We start from the raw sequence: 20626 nt of genomic DNA on the forward strand, positions 1-20626 counted from the left end.
AATACTCTGTTCATTGTTTCCTCCAAGAAGTGATAATTAAGACTCAGCCTAGACAAATATGAATTCTTCCTCATTCCAAATGTGCTAGATCTTTTCAGATGGTTTGCCTAGTGCAAAGTGTTCTCCTTTGTGGACTCATTCCTATTCACTTGGTCATGCTGTGTAACCCCGACTCCCTGTATAATTTGAATGGCACTAGGATTTTAATGAGAGAGATTAAGGTTTGACTTGTAAATGAAACTACTCTAGGGGAAAACAGGAATTCCTACAGCTGAGCTCCATTAGAACTCTCCCCAAGTTCATTCTTTTTGGGGTAATGCAACTTTTCCAGGGAACCATTACTATTCTAGGAATGTCCTTTTTGAGATAATTTGCTTCTACTGTTTATCGACATACTGATATCTAATCCAGGAATCTCTGCTTGTGACAGACGACCAGGTAGTCCCCTATTTAGCAAGTTACTGAAATTTGATTCTGCTCTATGCTTCTTTTGAAGCTCAACTTCAGAATACTCAAATCATATCTGCTCTGCTTTATCTCCAAAATAATACTCTTTTCTCTACATCCTCTGCTGCTGCCTGGCTCTGGCCTGTGATCTCATTGTTGGGTCCATCAAGCCTTCCTTTGTTTCAGGGGTTATTCTAACCACATTATTTCTCTGCCTAAAACTTGCTGGAGTCTGATAACTCTTAGTATGACATTGAAAACCATATGTATTCTGGCTTCAAGGGCACAGGGCTCATCAAGCCTACCATGTAGGCTTGACACCCAACCTTACCAAAACCTTCTCCACATTACATCACTTTTATGATTTTTATAATATTATACCTTGTATCCTTTGGCCCTGGGAAAAGCAATACTTCTTTAATGCTCTTTTGGGCTCCTAACCCATCCCAAAGACCAGAGACATCACACTCCATCTTCAAGAAGGAGAGATCACTGTAGTGCTTGAAGTTTATCTTCACTACTAGAAACACAGGAACACAGTACATTTAATTCTTTATACTTGAGTGTAAGATTAGTAAGTAAATGTTAGGTACAATGGACCACATACCTATCCAACATTTACCAGGTTAGGAAAAGGCATAAAAACAACAGAAAAAAAAAAACAAAACAACTGTTTTCTCTGTTACTAGCCAAACTGTTTTCTCTGTTTCCTAGCCAAAGTTAGGAAAAAGGCAGGGTGGGATTTGCAAGGTAGATGAATTTAAGAAGAATATACCACAAACTCCATTTCAGTCAGCAGAATCTAAAAAATGAGACTCTCATGAAATTGTTGTTAGACTTCAAAGTGAATCCATTTATATGAATGTTTAACTGATGAAGCATTTCCATGTACATTAATTATTTTTCATGGTGACTCTGAACACACATTTTATGAATGCTGGTATCTAGATGAGAAAATAGCCATGTCAGATAGCTTGAGCAAGTCACACAACTAGTGAATGACCGGCCTTTGATAGGAAACTACCTTCTAAATTCAGGATTCAATGTTCTATCTTCTATGCTATGTAGCATTATAAAAGTACAAACAAACAACAAACAAAAACAATGTCACAAGTTATTAGGGGGTATGGGATTGAGATCTGTGTGCATGAGAGTCTAAAGCATCTGATACCTCACATATTCCTTGTTGGCCTAGAAAGGCTTAATGCCTGCTGCAGAAGGTATTGCTTTACCTCCCGGAATAGATAGTCAGGCTATTTCTGCCAGCACCAAGCCACTCCATGATCAAGGCAAGCTTAAATCTCCATGTCTGAGCATGGTTGGGGCAGTAAGGAGTACATATTTACATTCATTCTATTCAAATGGTTGGATTTACAGTTTTGGAAGTTGTTTGAATAATTTTATCAAAAGAAAACACATTTTAAGCAAGAAGTTAAAAAAGCTTTTAGGACCCAGAGGCCATTTAATAGCAGAAATCCTACTTGGGTAGTTTAGCAAATATTTCTCAAAATCCACATCTAACAGACATATTAGTATCAGATACACAGATTTGGTTTCAAAGCTGAAATCCCTCTGGCAGGATATAATTTTTCATGAAATTTGGTTATTTTGTAGTAAGCCACTAAAAAAATGGACAGATTTGTACTGACAACTTAAATAATAACTCAGTTGGCTACTTGTGTGTTATAAATAATAATAAAAAAAGTGCCCATGGAGGAGGGTGAAAGGTCTATGACATAAGCAAATGTTGGACTGAAAACAATGTTTAAACATATTCCAGAATCTAAAACAGGAAAAAAAAGTCACAATCTACTCAATATAGACCCTATTGGCCCAAACCATCCCAAAGAGTATAACCATCCATGTGAGGGTTACTAACCCACTTGCTACAGATGTTGCTATGTCACTAACAATGATCACAGAAAATATGTCATACCAGTTTTTGTTATCATACATGATATATTAGTGGCAGAAGTCTTGCAAAAGCCACTGTCTGAGGTTAGACAAATGTTCATCCATTGGTCTAAGAAACCATATATAAGAAGCACTAGGCATTCACCTTTCACTAAGTTTTCTGTATAAGTCGGCTCCCCACTCTAGGGAAGAGGCTGGATAGAGAGAGAATTGCAGCCCAGTGCAGTGCCATAGAATCTTATTCCTGTGCTTCTTTACGGGTCAACTTGTAGATCTCAGTTGGTCCATCCACATGGGTGATTGTGGTGGTGAGCTGCAGTTCTTCCCCGCTGTGGACACCCAGATCACCTGAAACAAGGTATTTGGTGTTATACTTGTTCAAGGAGGGAAGAGAGGCACTTCACATTCTACCCTGAGAGGCTCTCACAACTGTTTTGTTCAGACTTTTTTTATATTTCTTAATATCACTTTTTGCCCCCCAGGCAGGTCATTAATGATATATAAGTTAACCTACTGCTGATAATCACAGTATTATTAACATTTAATGAAAACTTACCTTGTACTTACTGCTATTATAAATACTTATTATTCAATCTTATTTAATATTCATAAGAGCAGGCTAAAGTGTAGTCAATTATGATCATGCAAACAAAATAGTTGGGGAGCCTTGGAAGAAAAGCAAGGGAACCAACCCCTACTCCCATGAAGGGACAGGTACATAAAAGTATAGCAGTGAGGCCTGGCAAGGTGAATCTGACTCTGAGGCCAATACAGTGGGCTAGGTCAATTAAAACATACATCACAGCAGATGTGCAGGGCTGAGTAGGCACATAGCAGCTATTAATCATAACATATACAATGACTATATCTCCTACAAACAAGACCTGCCTACCATAACCAAGTACTCAGTCATACTAATATATACCAACAGCAATAATGGGCTTTCTTCTTCAGTAACAAAGACAAAAAAATGCCAGAATTTTCTTCTGCCCCTCAGGACTGCCTAAATACCAAAATAGATTGGTTTGCCTAAAATGGAATAACATGGCCTTTCCTTAATTAGGAGGAAAAATAATGCTAAACAGTTAAGAGTCTGAAGCCAATATTCAGCTATTATTTGAATGAACTAGCAAACTAGTAAGAAGAGAGTAGAAATACCCAGAATCAATGGTCAGTTTCATTCTGAGATGTACATACATACACACATTTATATATGGTAGTACACGGGAATAGAACATGAAATGTGGGCCTGTGCGTGGAAGCATGTGCATGATTTTCATATTATATAGCTATTTTATTTTCTAGAAATAAGCATTTTCTTAGTTTAAGCATATAACTAAACTCAGAGTTTGGGTTAGAGACAGAGAGTGACCTGACAGTCCCTTAGACACTATCCTGAACATTAAGAGACCCGTGAAAGTCCCTTGGATACTATTCTAGGCAGAGGGCAACCAAAAGCCCCTTAGATACTGTCCTGGGCTTGAAAGTCTTAGAATCCCACAGATCATCCCACTCAGGAACTATAGATTGTTTAGCCAATATGTTTGTTCATGGATTCCATGTGGTGTTTGCTTTTCATTATAGATCTACTTTTCAGTATGGTATGCCATAATCTATTACACCATTAAATACCAGCTCTCAAGACTTAGGCAAATAACATTCTGAATAAAGAAGCATTAGGTCAGCCTCCAGCACTTTCATTAAATCTACTTCTGGACAGGGGAAGAAATGCATAACAAAGCTTGTGAGAAGTTGCCAAATCAACCTCAAGCCAAGGACAACCAGTAGTTTTATAAGAAGCACATTCTTTCTACTCATAAATGTCACCTTCCTTACCTCAAATAGCTCTCTTTGCTTTCATATCATGTGTATGTTATCATTCTCTCTTTTTGTCCTCCTCTTCTATGACCTACACAGGAATGTTCTCTCTCTCTCTCTCTCTCTCTCTCTCTCTCTCTCTCTCTCTCTCTCTCTCTCTCTCTCTCACACACACACACACATACACACACACACACACACACACACACACACACACACACACACACACACACACACGCCTGAACTAGAGCTTTATCTAGTCAATGACTCAGTTCAGAAAAAGCAGAAGCCTCACACTTGTAGTCAAAGAAAGCAACTTACAGATTTGTATTTACAGGCTGAGCCATCATATTAAAGTCGGTTTCTGATGGCTCATCTGTTCCATTCACCAGAATTTCAAAGATAATCCTGACCATTACAGGAGCAGTTTTAACTAATGGATTCCTTTCTCCTAGAAAATGTGTGTGATGTTGCAGGGTGTATAAAGAAATAGCCAAAATACTTTGGCTTTAAAAAAAAAGGCTAAAACAAACAAGCAAAAAAAACCTAAAAATATGTATCTACGTTATAGTGCTTATCCTGTGCCTGACGGCTCTTCCTGCCCCCTCCTCCTTCTCTTTCCTTTCTTTTTTTGAAGGCTAGATTTAATTATTTAGCCACAGCAGGGGTAAAACTCAAGATCCCACTGCTAGTGTCTCTGGATTTCAGAGATTACAGGTGTGACTATTACTCCTGACTCTGACACAAGTTTAGGTGTTATACAAACACTGATGCAGAAATCCACAAACCATTCTGTTAATAGAGGCAATGTGATGGATATATTATTTATGACTTAATAAAGCTGGCCCGATGGTTCAGTATGCAAAGCCAGCCACACAGTTAGCTATAGAAGCTAGGCAGTGGTGATATACACCTTTAATCCCAGTACTCAAGAGATAGAGACAGATGGATCTCTCTGAATTCAAGGCCATCCTGGCCTACACAAGAGTGAATCAGTCTAAAAGAGAATTTAGAGCTCACGCCTTTAATCCCAACCCTAGATAGGCATATAAAAGACAGGAGCCCAGTGTCTCAGGCTGCATTCTGAGATTTACTCTCCAGGCATGTTGAGGAAAGGCAGCAGTCTGGGGATTGGAGTCTGAGGGTTGGTGGAAACAGGACTGTCATTTCAGCCTGAAGTTGAGGTAAGAGCTAGTGGCTTGGCTGCTTTGCTTCTCTGATGTTCAGCTTGAACGTTGAACCCCAATATCTATCCATGGGTTTTTATTTTTCATGTTACAAGGCAATATTCATATCATTCCCATTCTGCTGATGAAAAAGCAAAGGATAAGTAACCTGCCCAAGTCCCAAACTAATTCACAGTAATATTAGATACAGATACACACTACAAAAATACAGAACAGGCTCCATGCTCTTAAACTTCAGGTTGTAATATGTATTCTTATAGATAATAAATATATAATCTAATAATGTGGAGGGACTTTTAGAATACTAAATTTGTTTTAATATTTGATATGTTTTTAGTATACTCATCTGAGAAAGAACAAGGGATCTGTGGTTTATATATATTTGCAATGTGCACTTTTGGAGGCTTAGCAAGCCCTGTATTTCCTTGTAAGATGGAAGGATACTGAAGCATTATTAGTTTACCTAATGTGCTAGATGAAGACTCATAGTGAAAATCTGTGCAGTAAAATTTATGAATCTTGCATCTTGCAGGGCAACTTTTTTCCCTTAGGGTATGGTGTTGGGAATATGCCAGTAACAGAGATTCCTTCATTTGACTCCAAACTCCATTAACCCCTATTTCTGCTAGAGTCTTGATCCATCTGTTGGTCTATCTCTGTTTTGTCTTCTGGGTGCTTAAAGTCTTTACCCATCAAACACAAAAAGAAACCCTCTGAAAACATTGGGGGAAGATGGAGAATTAAGGAACTTCCACTTGCTGTTTCACAGATTCTTTGTGAGAACAAAGCTATTCTAATATTAAAAGGGACCCCATAATTGCATCCTTATAAACCATCAAGGCCACATAACACACCACTGCTCAAAAGTTACTACCAGAGAGTTCCAATACTGTGAGCTCATATTTGTTTCTCAAGATCAAATACAGTCTGTGCTAAAGCCAGGATCCTGGCCATCTGTGACTCTCTTCAAAGCTTGTATTCACTCCACAGTCAAAACTGACTTTATCATTTTCTGTGGACTTTTCCTTGGTTCCATTCCAACCTTTTTCATATTAGCCTTCAAAAGTAAATTTAAGTGATTATTCTTTATAATGAAATTTATGGTTCAGAGCAGAATAGGAAAAACCAAGAATGCTGTATTTGTTGATATAAATTGATTCAATGTAAAATATTACTATTAATATTATGTTTGCCTTACATTTTGGGTGTTAATATGATGATGGTGATGATTACGTTTAAAAATTACAATAATGAATATAGAGGATTTTCAATCTTTTTTTTTTTGTAAATAAATAAAATACCCAGAACACCTTCCAGGTAGTACATGCTAATCAATTATTCATCAATATTCACCTACCCCAGCTCATTTGTACCTCTGCCAACCTATCAATGGCTTAGCATCCCACACTGTCGCTCTTTCCTGGAGTTTAGGAATAAATCCTCTACTGGAAAGCAGGTGTGCCTCAGGGTAAGAATGCCTCCTGGGTGAAGGTAGCTTTGGTGGGACAGGGTTCAAAGAGCCTAGGTCTATTTGTCATGCCAGCTTAACAATGAAAACACTCCAGAAAAGGGAAAAGGGACAAAGAAAGTCTGCAGAGAATAAAAATGCTACTCAGACACTGGGAGAATTTAAAAACACAGTATATTTTCCTGACTTTGTATTTTTTTCAAGCTTTCCAAGAAGCTTTGGGGTCTTGCTTAAAGTTCCAGAATTCACCAGACCTACTATGTTGTCTGCTGTAAGATGAAAGGTTAAAAGGGAAAGATAAAAGAATGAAGGTGATAAGGAAGCCCAATATGGAGAGACCATTTTAGAATTGAGTAAGGTCATGATGTCACAAAGAAGAGTAGAGGATACAAGTTGCTAGGGCTTGAGAGCTATTGTGAAGTCATAATATGTAGAGATTTGTTAAACTGTATGGCTTCTGTGTTTTTGATTAGCATAAAGTCCCCCAAAAGTCTGCTACTAAGTGCTTAAGACTGTTTCTAACATGCTGTTTGGGGCATTACAATACTTTGCTACAAGGAAACATTAGGATATTCAGCATCTTTAAAATCTGGACACAAAATGACAGCGGCATATCACAGTCATAGTGATAATGCAAGGACATGCATGTTCCAAACATATATTTAGAAAAAAAAATTAGGACATGTTCTGCTATTGAGAATTAGTATCTGAGCTTTCTGTGGTGTTATAAATCAATCTGTCTTCCACAAAAATTCTGATGAGGACAACATTGTAACATTTCTCGATAATGAGACGTTCAGCTATTGCACAGGGTAAGAAGCTAGTCATGGCTCTGGAGCATCACATGCTCATTAGTGATGGGGGTGGATACATTCTTATCTGTGACTGACATTACCCCTGAGTTGCCACAATGAGAGGAGGTATCCTTCTGCTTTTCCTTGCTAGCACAAAAAAGAAACAGAATATGACAGTGTGGAACTTGAAGAGGTCATTTACAATAAAGAAAACCCACAATAGTGTGGGTTAGCATATTTGACATCAAAAACCACAAGGGTTCATGCAGTAAATGCTCATTAACACAACTTGTTAGCATGTTTGTTATAACATCTAGGGAACATAGCAATTATTTTTGTTATTTACTTGGAAGACAAAAACTCTCAAATTCAAGTCAAGGGCAAGGCCATGTAGTTTCTATTAAAATCTTGCAGGAGGACCATGAAATAAAATCAATGCTCTTGTCTATAATCCAGAGTCCCATTGTGCTAGCAGTATGGTGACTGGCTGTTTAAAAGCTACCTGTCCTACTTTGCTACATTTTGTAACACATCAACTAGCAGTGGAAGAATGACTGACAGATACCTCAGATACCAAGCCCTCTAGAAAGGCAGGAAGTAGGAACACCATGGCCAGAGATAGAATAACAACTGGAAATGACAAGATCTCTTTCTTCCAAAAAAGTCAAGGTATAAGAAGGAAGATAAATCTTGTGTGCAGAATGTTTACCCATAAAAGCAACAGTGTAGTATGAAAACAGATGGAAGCTGGACTGAAGTCCTTGCTCCAACATTGGAGAGTTACCTCTCCTGGTTCCTCCTCATTTCCATTTCCTTATTTTTAGCTGATCATTACAGCCACATGCCTCTCTTCCTGGCACTGAGACAGGTGAACTTCATGTTCTAGCACAGCCTGAACTATACAGTGAGACTTTATTTCCAAAAAGAGAATAACAATAAAAACAAAATACAAAACCATAATTAACCCTGACCTTAAAGGAATCAAGATTCCACCAGGAGAAAGAAGGCATAGGCTGGATCACCTCCCGCATCTTTGCCATAAAAACAGCAATCATATTACCTCAGGTCTGTTTTTTAAAAGTCTAGTTACACACGTATGTGTGTGCATTTGGGTGGAAGCCAGAGATAGATGTCAGTTATCTTTCTCAACTGCTTTTCACCTTCTTTTTTCAGATAGGATTTATCAGTGAACTTGAAACTCACTGTTTTCGTTAGTCTGAGTGGCAAGCAAGACCCAAGGAGTTTCTTGTCATTGTCTAGGTCACAGACAATGTACCACCATGCCTAGTTTTACATGGGTGTTGAAGATCCACATTCAAGTACTTGTGCTTATATGACAAGCCCTTCAGCATTTGAGTCTTCTCCCCAGCCACAATAAAAAAATAGTTTATGAAAGGCATGAAGATGACTTGCAGTGAAAAACTTCTTTGATGCTTATCAATCTGGCTTAACTTACCTAACTACTAAAAACATGCCACCAGCCTACAGAAATGATATTCCGTTTACCATAATTTTTTGTGTTCTAATGTGGGGGATCAGAAATAGCTTTCAAAGAGGAGACAATATATAGACTGTGCCCCAAAGAGGATAAGGATTCAGCAGGCTCTGATGAAGATAGAATCCACTCATTAACCATACATACATACTGAGTATTGAAAAGTAAGTCCAAGTCTTAATGCAAGGAGATGCTCAGGTGTTGATCTCTGTACCAAGGCATTTAGAACACACTAGTACTAAATTTTAGAAAACATGTCATGTATTATTTTACCCTAATAATGAGAATGCAGTTAGGGTAAAGCAGGTGTGAAAAGAACAAAAAGAGTAAGACTGGATGTAAAACAAAAGAAGATCTATTAAACTAGCTACTTATTAGCCATCTGTTACATGTGGATAGCATTGGGAAGAGACAATCATTTCCTTTTATGGTGGCTAGTGCAGAGACTCAACAATTCCTCTTCTCTGATACTCAGTTTCCTTTCCTCTGATGACCAGATTGGCTAAATGCAATTAGTTTTGGATGCCTTGGGTGTCTGCAATTATAAGGTAGGAAAATGTGGCATTCTCAGCACTAGAAGATAGGAATTATCTGAAAACAGAAAAGAAATTGGTTTGGGGAAAAGACCTTCTTGAAAAAACTGTAATATAGATCAATGGGAGAATACCTGCTAAGCCTACATGAAGTTTTGGGTTGATCCCAACATAAATACACACATGCACAGCAAAAAAAGGAAGTGAACCAAGGAAAATAAATAAAATTCCAGGTACTTTTACCCTCCATGGTTGGAGGAATGAATGTGGCAGACTTTTCAAGAGTTCATTTTATTGAAGGAAAAGTAAGGGAAACAAATTTTATTCTTTACTAGTGTAACTGAATGTATTTTATGAACATTCTCAATCTATTTTGGAGAATGAAACAAATGACTATTTCAAGAGCTATTGTGTTGAATTTTTGTTTATGATTCCTGAATCCCTTGAGTGATCACTTACTCTCTGCATGTATAACAAAGACATCTGGAAGTATATTTAAGCGATGAACACAGGGCTTTAGCCATCTAAATCTTGAAGACACAAAGATCTATTCTATCCTGATGAATTTACAATGAAAAGACAGAGACTCACCATTAGACTGGTCTTCCCCATAGTTCTTATGGGATGGCGCATACAAGAACATCAAAGCAAAGACATACAGGTTCCACATTCCATAGATGCCAGTGAAGAAAGCACTGTTCACTTGAACTGTGACACCACCCCATTTCCAATGGCCTTCTGTCACCTATAGATAAAAAGGAAGGCATTCAAGTGAAACAGAGAAGCATAATACTAAAATAGAAATCAATTAACATGAAAGCCAGGGCTTTTCTTCAAATGGAAAAGTTAAGGGCCTTATAAGACTCCACATTTTATTGTGAATTGGAATCCATGAAAATTAAGGTCTCCTGAAGCTTTACTAGTGTCAGGCACATAGTCAGTGGTTCTTATTTTGGCTATGCATTAGTATAACTTTGAGAATGTCTCTTCCTAGAAATGGAAGTCCACTTCTTCAGTAAAAGGATTGTGTTTGACTCCATCCACAACTACAGTTTATTCTCTGTAATCTTCCAATATAAACAAAAGCTCCACAAGGCAGAAAGCATCTCTAACTTGCTTGCTTCAGCTGCAGCTGCAACATCTTTGGTGTTTGATATACCATGTAAGTGCAGTAAACATAAATGCACATTTACTCAATAAGGAAAAAGCAAAGTCTCTGGAATTCAGTTTTCTTAAAAACTTGTAGGGTTATAGATGAGAACTGAATATACATGTAATTTCTAGAAATTGTATGGCAGACAGTAATGATATATCATATTTATTTATGAAATGCCATTCTAGGTAAACTACTGATGAAGGTAATTAGGAAGCATCCATATGCTTTGTAGTTTTGTAAGAGATGTTCAAAAACTGCCTCTCTTTGAGATAATGACTTGGTAATTGTTTCAGAGAGCTTTGAAGATACATGGTTTACACTGACAACTGCTATAGAGCTGTTGAGCTGAATAACTAATAATTTGTACAAGTACTGAGCTCACTGAAATGATTTCAAACACTTCTGCTTGCTATAGGAAATTTTAAATGTGGATAAAAGAAAGTAGTGGGTACATGTTTCTTTGACAGCTTAATGAGTTTGGGTTATATAAACCTTATCTAAGAGCCACTTCTAAATTACAAGATTGCAAGATAGCTCAGTTGGAATGTTAATGACTTCAACAAAAAGGTTGAGCTTGGCTCATGTTTATGACACAGTGGGTCTGTATTCATTCAGGCCTTCCTTTGTATTTCCCATGACCCACTGGGGCCCTCAGTCTTGTAAAATCTTAACTATATATATTTTTTTGTTTTGAAAAACTCAGAGTGTCTGGAAACCAGGAAATACAATTATAGACCATGTTAGTCTATCCTTTGGTGGTATATAATTTTTCATTTTGGTGACTCATAAAACAAACCACCACCATAAACTCTTACTCATTTTGTAAAATGATTTATTTTATGAAATGTCCAGGTGGTAGTTTTGATAGAGTTTATAACCATTACTTATTTTAGGTCATGTGTCAGCATTCAAGCTATTTATGCTCTCTTAGCAATGTTTCCAAATGCCACTTTAACATTAAAATACAAATTGTTTCCACTTCATAAAAATTATACCGTGTGTAACACAGACTTATGTACAATGAATATGATGGTAGGGGAAGAAGCTTTAAGAGAGTTCCAGGATTCTGTGCTTCTGGTCTAGTCCAGGTAACACGGGAGGCTGGGCTTATTAAAATATAAGCAAGACAGAAGAAAGCAGCTTTGGGGCAATGTGCCTTCAACTAAGGAAAGGGCATGTAAGAGATTTCATTTTGGGACATAAGCTGAGAAAATTCATAATTGATATTTTAAAATATAACTTAATATAACTGGTATTTTTTCAATTTGGCTGAAGATTTGCATAATAATTTTTTAAAGGATTTTTTGAGATTATAATATAATTACATAATTCATCCTTCCCTTTTTCTTCTTCCATACTATCCCATATACAGCCTCACCACCAGTGTCTTTCAAATTCATGGCCTCTTTTTCCTTTATAAGTTGGTGTGTGTGTGTGTGTGTGTGTGTGTGTGTGTGTGTGTGTGTATAACCAAATGTATAAATATATTCACTTGGCCTTATAATCAATATTACTTATATGCACATGTCTTCTTTGCTGACCATTTGGTATTATGTAACCAATTTGTATGCTCTTCTCTGGAGAACACTATTTCTTCTGCTCTCAGCATTCCCTGGCAGTCTTTGTCTAAGATTGAGGCTTCTTGAGTGTTCCTTCTTCCACAGAACTGATATTTTGGTGAATTAATTCTTGCTAGGATTGGTATGATTGATTCATCTACAGAAATAGCCACAGGCCTGATAATCACACAGCACTCAAATGATACGTGTTGATACAGCAATGCTATAAGAATGTTTGTGGGAAAAACAAATCAATAATAAAAAAGAATGTCTGTTGGGAAACAGAAAGCAGGGCTAGAATTGAACACAAGAATTCAGCAGGGTGGACTATGATTCACTATTGATTGAGGATGAGTTTTAATGGATGTAGGTACTGCTTGCTCATAATGGAGGCGATTAATGAGTTAGGCAATTTGAACAAGGTTCCAGATGACATGCCATAGTCTCCAAGGAATTAGTTGGGATGGACCTTGAGTCTTAACAATTTGTTTAGAAGAATAAAAACAGGCTCTGAGTAGTGATACTACTGAAATCCAAGATAATACTTGGGCTCTCAAGGTCAGGTTGTTAGTTTGTGTGAGGGAGAGAAAATTCTTCTTCTTCTTCTTCTTTCTTTCTTTCTTTTTTTTTTTTTTAAGAAATGGTCATTTTTCAGCCCACAGACTGGGAAAAGATATTCACCAACCCCACATCTGACAGAGGGCTGATCTCCAAAATATACAAAGAACTCAAGAAGCTATTCTCCAAAACACCAAACAATCCAATTAAAAAATGGGGTACAGAACTAGATAGACAATTCTTAATACAGGAATCTAAAATGGCTGAAAGACACATAAGAAAGTGTTCATTCAACATCCTTAGCCATCAGAGAAATGCAAATCAAAACAACTCTGAGATACCATCATATTCCTGTCAGAATGGCTAAAATAAAAAACACCAATGACAGTTTATGCTGGATAGGATGTGGAGAAAGAGGAACACTCCTCCACTGCTGGTGGGAGTGCCAACTTGTACAGCCACTTTGGAAATCAGTATGGCAACTCCTCATGAAAATGGGAATGAGTCTACCACAAGATCCAGCAATTCCACTCCTAGGCATATACCCAAAAGAAGCACATTCATACAAGGACATCTGTTCAACCATGTTCATAGCAGCATTATTTGTAATAGCCAGAAACTGGAAGCAGCCTAGATACCCCTCAACTGAAGAATGGATACAGAAAATATGGTACATTTACACAATGGATTACTACTCAGCAGAAAAAAAAAAAACAATGGAATCTTGAAATTTGCAGGCAAATGGATGGCACTAGAATAAACCATTCTGAAAGAGGTAACTCAATCACAAAAACACAAACATGATATGTACTCACTCATATGTGGATTTTAGACATAGAGTAAGGGATTACCATCCAACAATCCACACTGCCAGAGATACTAGTAAACAAGGAAGACCCTAAAAGAGACAAACTTTGTCCCCTGGAGAAGGGGAAAGGGTCACCATGCCCTGAACAAATTGAGAATATGGGAAGAGGGGGGAGGAAGCTTCGGGAGTGAGAAGGGAAGAAAAGGAAGGATGCAGAGGTCATGAGGAAGCAGAAATTTTGAGTCAGGTGTAGATTAGAAGAAAGGACATATGACAGGTAGGATTTTAGTTGGGGGGGTGTTAGAGGAGGAAGGGAGGGAGAAGGGAACTGGGATCGTCATGTAAGTCAATCTTATTTGTAATTCAAATAAATAAATAAATAAATAAATAATGGTCATTTTTTAAAATTTAAATTAGAAACAAGATTATTTTACATGTCAATCCTAGTTCCCTCTCCCTCCCCTCCTCCCCTGCCACCCACTAACACCTTACCTATCCCATACCTGGTATTCGGACCTGGTAGGAATAAGGTCTTTGAGTGGGTATACAGGAATACCATCAGCTGGTGATTATAACCTGGGCTTTGAAGTAAAGAGTTTCTCAGAGTGAAACAATTTTTTCTATAGAAGAGGCTGATGATATCCAGATGAGGGGAGCCCTAGAGAGAGCAACACCATTAGCTGGTGAAGGTAAAGGTGTAGGAAATACCACTGTGCAAGGAGTTGGGGAAGCTACCAGATGTGTACCATGTCAACAGATTCCTTCTGTATAGGGAGCCATTTACACCCCTGCAATTAAGTGAGAACAAACCAACCAGCATTCCAGTAACAACAAGATTTCCAAACTCCCAACACAGGCTCTCTTATAGGAAATATTTCCTTACATCTGTGTAAGCCTGGGGAACAGGCTCTCTGGGAGTTTACATGTTTCTTGGCCTGAATATCAGGTCTCTGGGGTCCCTTCAGTGAAGGTCAATGAGCTTCTTCCCTGCACAGTACTTCCGTTCCTTTCTAAAATCACCTCTAACCTAAACTCCTCTCTTTTCCAGAAGGAACAGGGCTGAAAGACCAGACTCTGGTACAGCATTTCTTCATTGCTGTGACTCAGATCATTAAAATAGCAGGCATTAAAGACTGAACCTTAGTCCTAGTTACAAAGCCTCAAGGTCACCACATTCTAACAGCTTCCTATGAACCTTTCATTCCTGGCCTCAGAGCTTCAATATCCTGGCAAGACTCCCCACATACATTTCATGAGGCTTAAATGGAAGCTCTCCCAACAAGTATAATGGGAGTTTTAAAAACATCCCTTTTACCTAATGCTGAGGTCCATTTCAAAAGTTACCCAATGGATTTTCTTTCAGGTAAGCTCATTTCAGGAATGCTGTGACATTCCAAAACAATATTAGAAATATTAACAGTACCAGGGACACAGAGAGTTATGCAGGAAAATATCTTAGATATGTATAAATAAATCTCAAAAAAGAAGGATAAAGAAAAAAAGAAAGAAAAGGAAAGAGAAAAAGCAGCAGGAGGAATATGTAGTGCTAATGGAATTCAAAGACGACATACCTCCTTAGAGTTGAAATCTACCCCTCTGACTATTGTAGCTAATATAAAAAGCAGGCTGGAGCCCAATACTGGGATAATGAAAAATTAATCTTTCTCTGCAAAGAAAAGCTGCAAATACTGTTGTAAGATAGCTTCTACCACTTTAAAATGTGCAACAGTCAAACATGTACAGGATTAAATTCAGGCAAAGCATAGCACCTCTAGAATTCAGGTGAAAGGAGTTCTGCAGAGCTAAGTCAGTAAGGAGGGCTGTGGCCCCAAAGTATGCATGAGAGAACTCCAGCTTTGCAAAATGGCAGAGGCAGGCCTCAGGAATGGAAGTGCTCTTCCCTTTCATCTTCCTGAGAACATGGTACATCTTACTGGAGATGCCACTCCACTTCTGGATGAGGGTTCTCTGTTCTCTCAGCTAAGGAACTCAAAAGGCCGTGTAAGAACAGCATATTGCTGAGGGTCTGGAGGAACTAGGAAGCATGGTGGTTACACAAGGAAATTAGCCAAAGGTTGAGTGAAGGCTAACCCTAACCCTTTGCTTGCATATGAGTCTTTGGGTCTTAACCGAATTAAATATGAATTCAGGAGCCAGAGACATGGTTCAGAAGATAAAGGTGTTTGTTGCTGAGGCTAATGATCCAAGTTTTATCCCTGTGGTCCACATGGTGAAAGAAAAAAAGCCTGACTCCAGTGGCACATGTGATACACACACACAAATAAATATAAGGAAATTTTTTTTTTAAAGAACTCATTCAGAATTAGCCATAGCTTTACTGTGTCTAGAATGAAGTTTCCAAGGTTTTATGAATGGTTTGATATAAACACATTCCTACTACAAGTAAAAATAAGATGGAGTGAACAATGTGCAAGCACATGTAGCTATATTGTTATTTATTTCTACATGTAGTCAACCTTGAACAGAGTCAGACCCAATATATACCAGTGGGCATAGCCAACAAAGCACTAGTGGCTCAACGCTTGTGGTTTCCTTGGATGGAATTAAAGTGGTCTGAACTGAGCAGGAAAAAGTATTCTTATTTTTATTAGTTTCTAATTGAAGTTGGTACTTACTTTAGTTATGAATGTCTAAAACAAATCTTTATGATGTAAGTATTACTCATGAAATGTTATTTTTGTACAAATTATGTGCTGAGGACATATTTTTGATAAGTATGACTTATCTGTAATGTATATAATTAAATACATGTATATATATAATTGCATATATGATTCCCTTTGAAATCAAACTATTTTATTTTACTTATTTAGAAGCATTCTGAGAAGAGAACCATAGCCTCCCTAGATTGTCAAAAGAATCCATGCATAGTTCATGAACTGAAGATAAATTTGCTAGCAGGTGAAAGGATAAATCACCCTTCTCCCGAGGCTCTACCAGAATGCTCCTCTATGCTATCCAAACAGATCCAGCAAAAGATCCAGAATGACTGAGTTCTAGTTTACAACTTGTATGCATTTTGGTGAGTTACTAACACAGCTGTTCACGCTTATGATACACCAGGGACTCTACTAAATACTTGGCAATATTATTTTTATATATGGTACAATTGTATAGTAAAAAGATAAATGCTAATATGTTAAGAAATGTTAAATAACCCACTAAATTACCACATTTCTGGAAAAGAGAGTATATAATAACATCCAAAAGCCATGGGATTATATTTTCGGAAACATGGCTAACAGTCCCTATCCTACTTACCTCAGAAGAACTTTGTGAAACACATCTGACTAATATGTGCATAATATATCAGATTTTAGATAGACTTTTTCACTTCTCAAACTAAGTAATCAATATTTTTTCTCCATTTTTAAATTTAAATTAGAAACAAGATTGTTTTACATGTCAATCCCAGTTCCCTCTCCCTCCCCTCCTCTCTTGCCCCCACCAACACCCTACCTATCCCTTATCCTTTCTGCTCCCCATGGAGGGCGAGGCCTTCCATGGGGGAATCTTAAGTGTCTGTCATATCCTTTGGGATAGGGCCTAGGCCCTCCCCTGTGTGTCTAGACTGAGAAAGTATCCCTTTATGTGGAATTAAAGAACATCAAACTTTGAGTTTAGAAACAGTAAAAAGATAAGTTTCTATCAATGTGACTTTTGAGTTATATTCATGCTTAAGTGACAAGGTAATTATCACATACAAAGACTAAAGGCCTGTCAAAGTATAATTGTTAATGTTAGATAACAACCCAATAAAATTATAAAATGCTTGTCAGTGTCAGTGTTATGCCACAGAGCTTGAAACACTGATTCTCTTAAATAAAATGCCCCTTTAATATGGCTACAGGCTTTAGTTTATTTAGCAACTTTCTACAAGTTAGGACTGGAAGGGGGAAGCCAGTCTATGTCACCAGCCTGAGGAATGTCCCATGCTGGAGTGATCTAAACAAACAAGGGTTAGTTAGCTAAAAAAAAAATAAACCTCTGCTTTTGTACTCAGAAACTCTATAAAATCTCCTGTACTATATGTGAGGATCACTCCAGGGACAGTGTCTTCAGAAGGCTTAGGGTCCACTCACCTGACTAACAATGAAGAAGATAACAGTCATGGCAGCACAGGCCAAGGTGATAAGCATGAGGAACTTGAACCTAAAAATCAGACCCTGTGAGGAAAGACAGGAAGAGTGGTTTAATATATTCATTCTTTCTCTCTCTCTCTCTCTCCACACACACACACACACACACACACACACACACACACACACACACACACCTGCAAAACCAAATTCCTAAGAATGACAGTAAAATATTTTCATATGTTAACACCCTTTCTGCATAGGTGAATGTAGCTGAAGAAATTTTTAGGCAAAATGTTTTCTATGTTCTTAACTATAATGAAACAATGATGCTGGAGCCTAGGAATTTACATGCACAACACATCATTAAGCTATCAAGTTCCCTGATAAACAGTTTATATAATTCTCCACTAGGGTTCAAAAGTTACCAAATAAAAGTTTTCTATAGTTGCACTGAAATTCATCTCCAGTTTGGAAGGGGTGAATTCATCAAACTGAAATTGATTTAGTTGAATGTTCTCATTTGTCACTCCAGCTCTGGAAACAGACAAGCCTGAGAAAGTACTTTTGGTTTCCAAAAATTCAGGATTTAAAGAATGGTGCCTACTGATTAGGGTGTCTTCTGTGCTGAATGGCTGTGCAGAACCTCATGATTCTGCAGTTTATCCTCTACTCACATAACAAGCTATTTAAGCAACGAGTCTAGTCAATGTGTCACCTGCATTAGAGATTGGAGGAGGCTACGTGTTTCTCTTGAGTAACTAACATAAAGTAGAAGCAGAATATTGAACTCTATTTGAGCACTTGCTGGCTATTTTAGAGAATGCGGACTACTAAGAGCCTGGGAAGCATGCGTCAGAAAGATTGCTCAGAGGATAAAGGTATTTGCTACACACATTCAGCAACCTGAGTTTAATTCCTTGAATCTATGCAAAAGACAAAGTAGAGAGCTGAATCTTTACAGTTGTTACCTGACCTCTAAACTTGTGCTGTGCCATGCATCCTCACACCCATACATCTCACACACACACACACACACACACACACACACACACACACACAAATTATTAACTGATTTTTTTAAGTCTGGAAAGAATATTTGAGCTAATCTGTAAGGGTTGGGAGGAAAGCCATATCCTAAGCTAAGCCAATTATACATAGCTCAATAAGCACCTAGGTTCTACCAAAAGTTTTTCTTGAAGAACCCATTGGGCAGGTTTCTATCTTACTGCTAAGAGAACACATTAACACCTCAGAAAACCCCAGGAAATAGTTGTTTGAGTGTCTTTTTATTTGCCCCAGGACCCTATATGAGAAGTTATTAATTTATTTCTTTTTTCTTTCTTTCTTTTTTTTTTTGAGGGGGGGTTTGGGTTTTTTGAGACAGGATTTCTCTGTGTAGCTTGGGAGTCGTTCCTGGAACTTGCTCTGTAGACCAGGCTGGACCCAAACTCACAGAGATCCACCTACCTCTGCCTCTCTCTCCTGTGTATTTGAAACTAAAACTTTCAACTTCCATGGCTGTGTGTTTACACACCCAGCTAGAGATCATGAGCATCAGCTCTAGATTGAGCTAAGAAAGCTGCTTACCTCATAGTGCAGCCTCCGGACTTTGCTCATGGCTGGGAGACTAGATTGCTTTCCACTGATGTTTCGAAATACCTGAAATACCATGAAGCACAGAAACAGAAAATAGAGGCAGAGGCAGATCCCGGCCACAATGATGAAAGCCATCTGCAAGTACACAGTGAAGGAAAGGGCAAATATGTGCTAAGAGGGTACAGGATTCCTCCCAGCTGTGTTGGTGACACTCAACATTGTCTCTAAGAGTTTGAGTTTCTGAGGAAGGCACTACCATTAAAACCTGGTATTCTGATGTCAATGATTGGGGTTTTCTGACACAACAATTTCAGAGAAGGGAATATTCAAATAGTGCTGTAAGACAAGAAAAATAGAAATGTAGGGGAAGCTGTAGCCACGCCTACTTAGGGGCTGGCTACAGGTGTGCCTGACCACGCTTGCGAGGGCGTGGTCAGGGTGACATAGAATGACTGTGTTTTCTCTTTCGGTTTCACTTTGGTACTTGCTGGACAGACTGCTGCCACGCCGGCTGACTAGGTCGCTCTGTAAGTAAGACTTTTCCCTATTAAATACCCTTATATTTCCACTTGGCTCCATATTAGTAATTTCCCACTATATCTGGTGTAAGAAGTGGGATATTGGAAATCTACACCCCATTTGGGACAGGCTGTGGGTTCTACCGGGCCTGCGGCCTAGGTCCGAAAAGTGCCCTCTCTCCACAGGTGCTCCCGACTAGCAGCCAACCCGCTGCAGCTGAGCTGCTCAGAACCACCCACCCAGCTTGGAGACAGTTTCTAGCTGCCTAGAGGTGAGTAGGCCTCGGCTTTCAGCAGAGGCTTCCCTGGCTGCTGCTGCGGTAAAACCGAATCTATTTCAGTGGTTGCGGCTGAAAGGCCGTATACTCTCTAAGATAAGTGCAGCCGCTTTTGTGACCTCTCTCCACTGCTGACTGACTGCTGCCACATGCGGCGGACTAACTGAACGCCTGTGCTACCTGCTGGTCAAATATATTTACTGCATCTGGAGTAGAAATCAGGTAAAATTATGGCAGAATATTTATCATTTGCTAAAATTGGTAATATTTTTGCTTATTATGTGAATTCCCTGTTTGAGGAGGATGCTAATCTGCCAGTTACCGGCCTATATACCGTAATAGCATTTAGCTTGCTGGTACAAATAATATTACTAGCCAAAGGACTCAGGAATAG

At 38.3% G+C, this 20626-nt stretch overlaps 1 protein-coding gene across 2 annotated transcripts in view; it reads right to left on the bottom strand.

The window, feature by feature from the left end:
- Nucleotides 1–942: 942 nt before the first annotated feature.
- Wls (Wnt ligand secretion mediator) overlaps nt 943–20626 on the bottom strand; it is a 121084-nt gene continuing 101400 nt past the window's right edge. For both annotated transcript variants that reach the window (XM_027395219.2, XM_027395220.2), the window contains 4 exons: nt 19428–19571; nt 17841–17924; nt 10248–10401; nt 943–2709 (listed from right to left, as the gene is read on the bottom strand). In XM_027395219.2, coding sequence (XP_027251020.1) covers nt 2600–2709; nt 10248–10401; nt 17841–17924; nt 19428–19571 — 492 coding nt within the window. In that variant the 3' untranslated portion in view covers nt 943–2599. The remainder of the gene's footprint in view (nt 2710–10247; nt 10402–17840; nt 17925–19427; nt 19572–20626) is intronic.

Source organism: Cricetulus griseus (assembly GCF_003668045.3).
Source record: "Cricetulus griseus strain 17A/GY chromosome 1 unlocalized genomic scaffold, alternate assembly CriGri-PICRH-1.0 chr1_0, whole genome shotgun sequence".
NCBI lineage: Eukaryota > Metazoa > Chordata > Mammalia > Rodentia > Cricetidae > Cricetulus > Cricetulus griseus.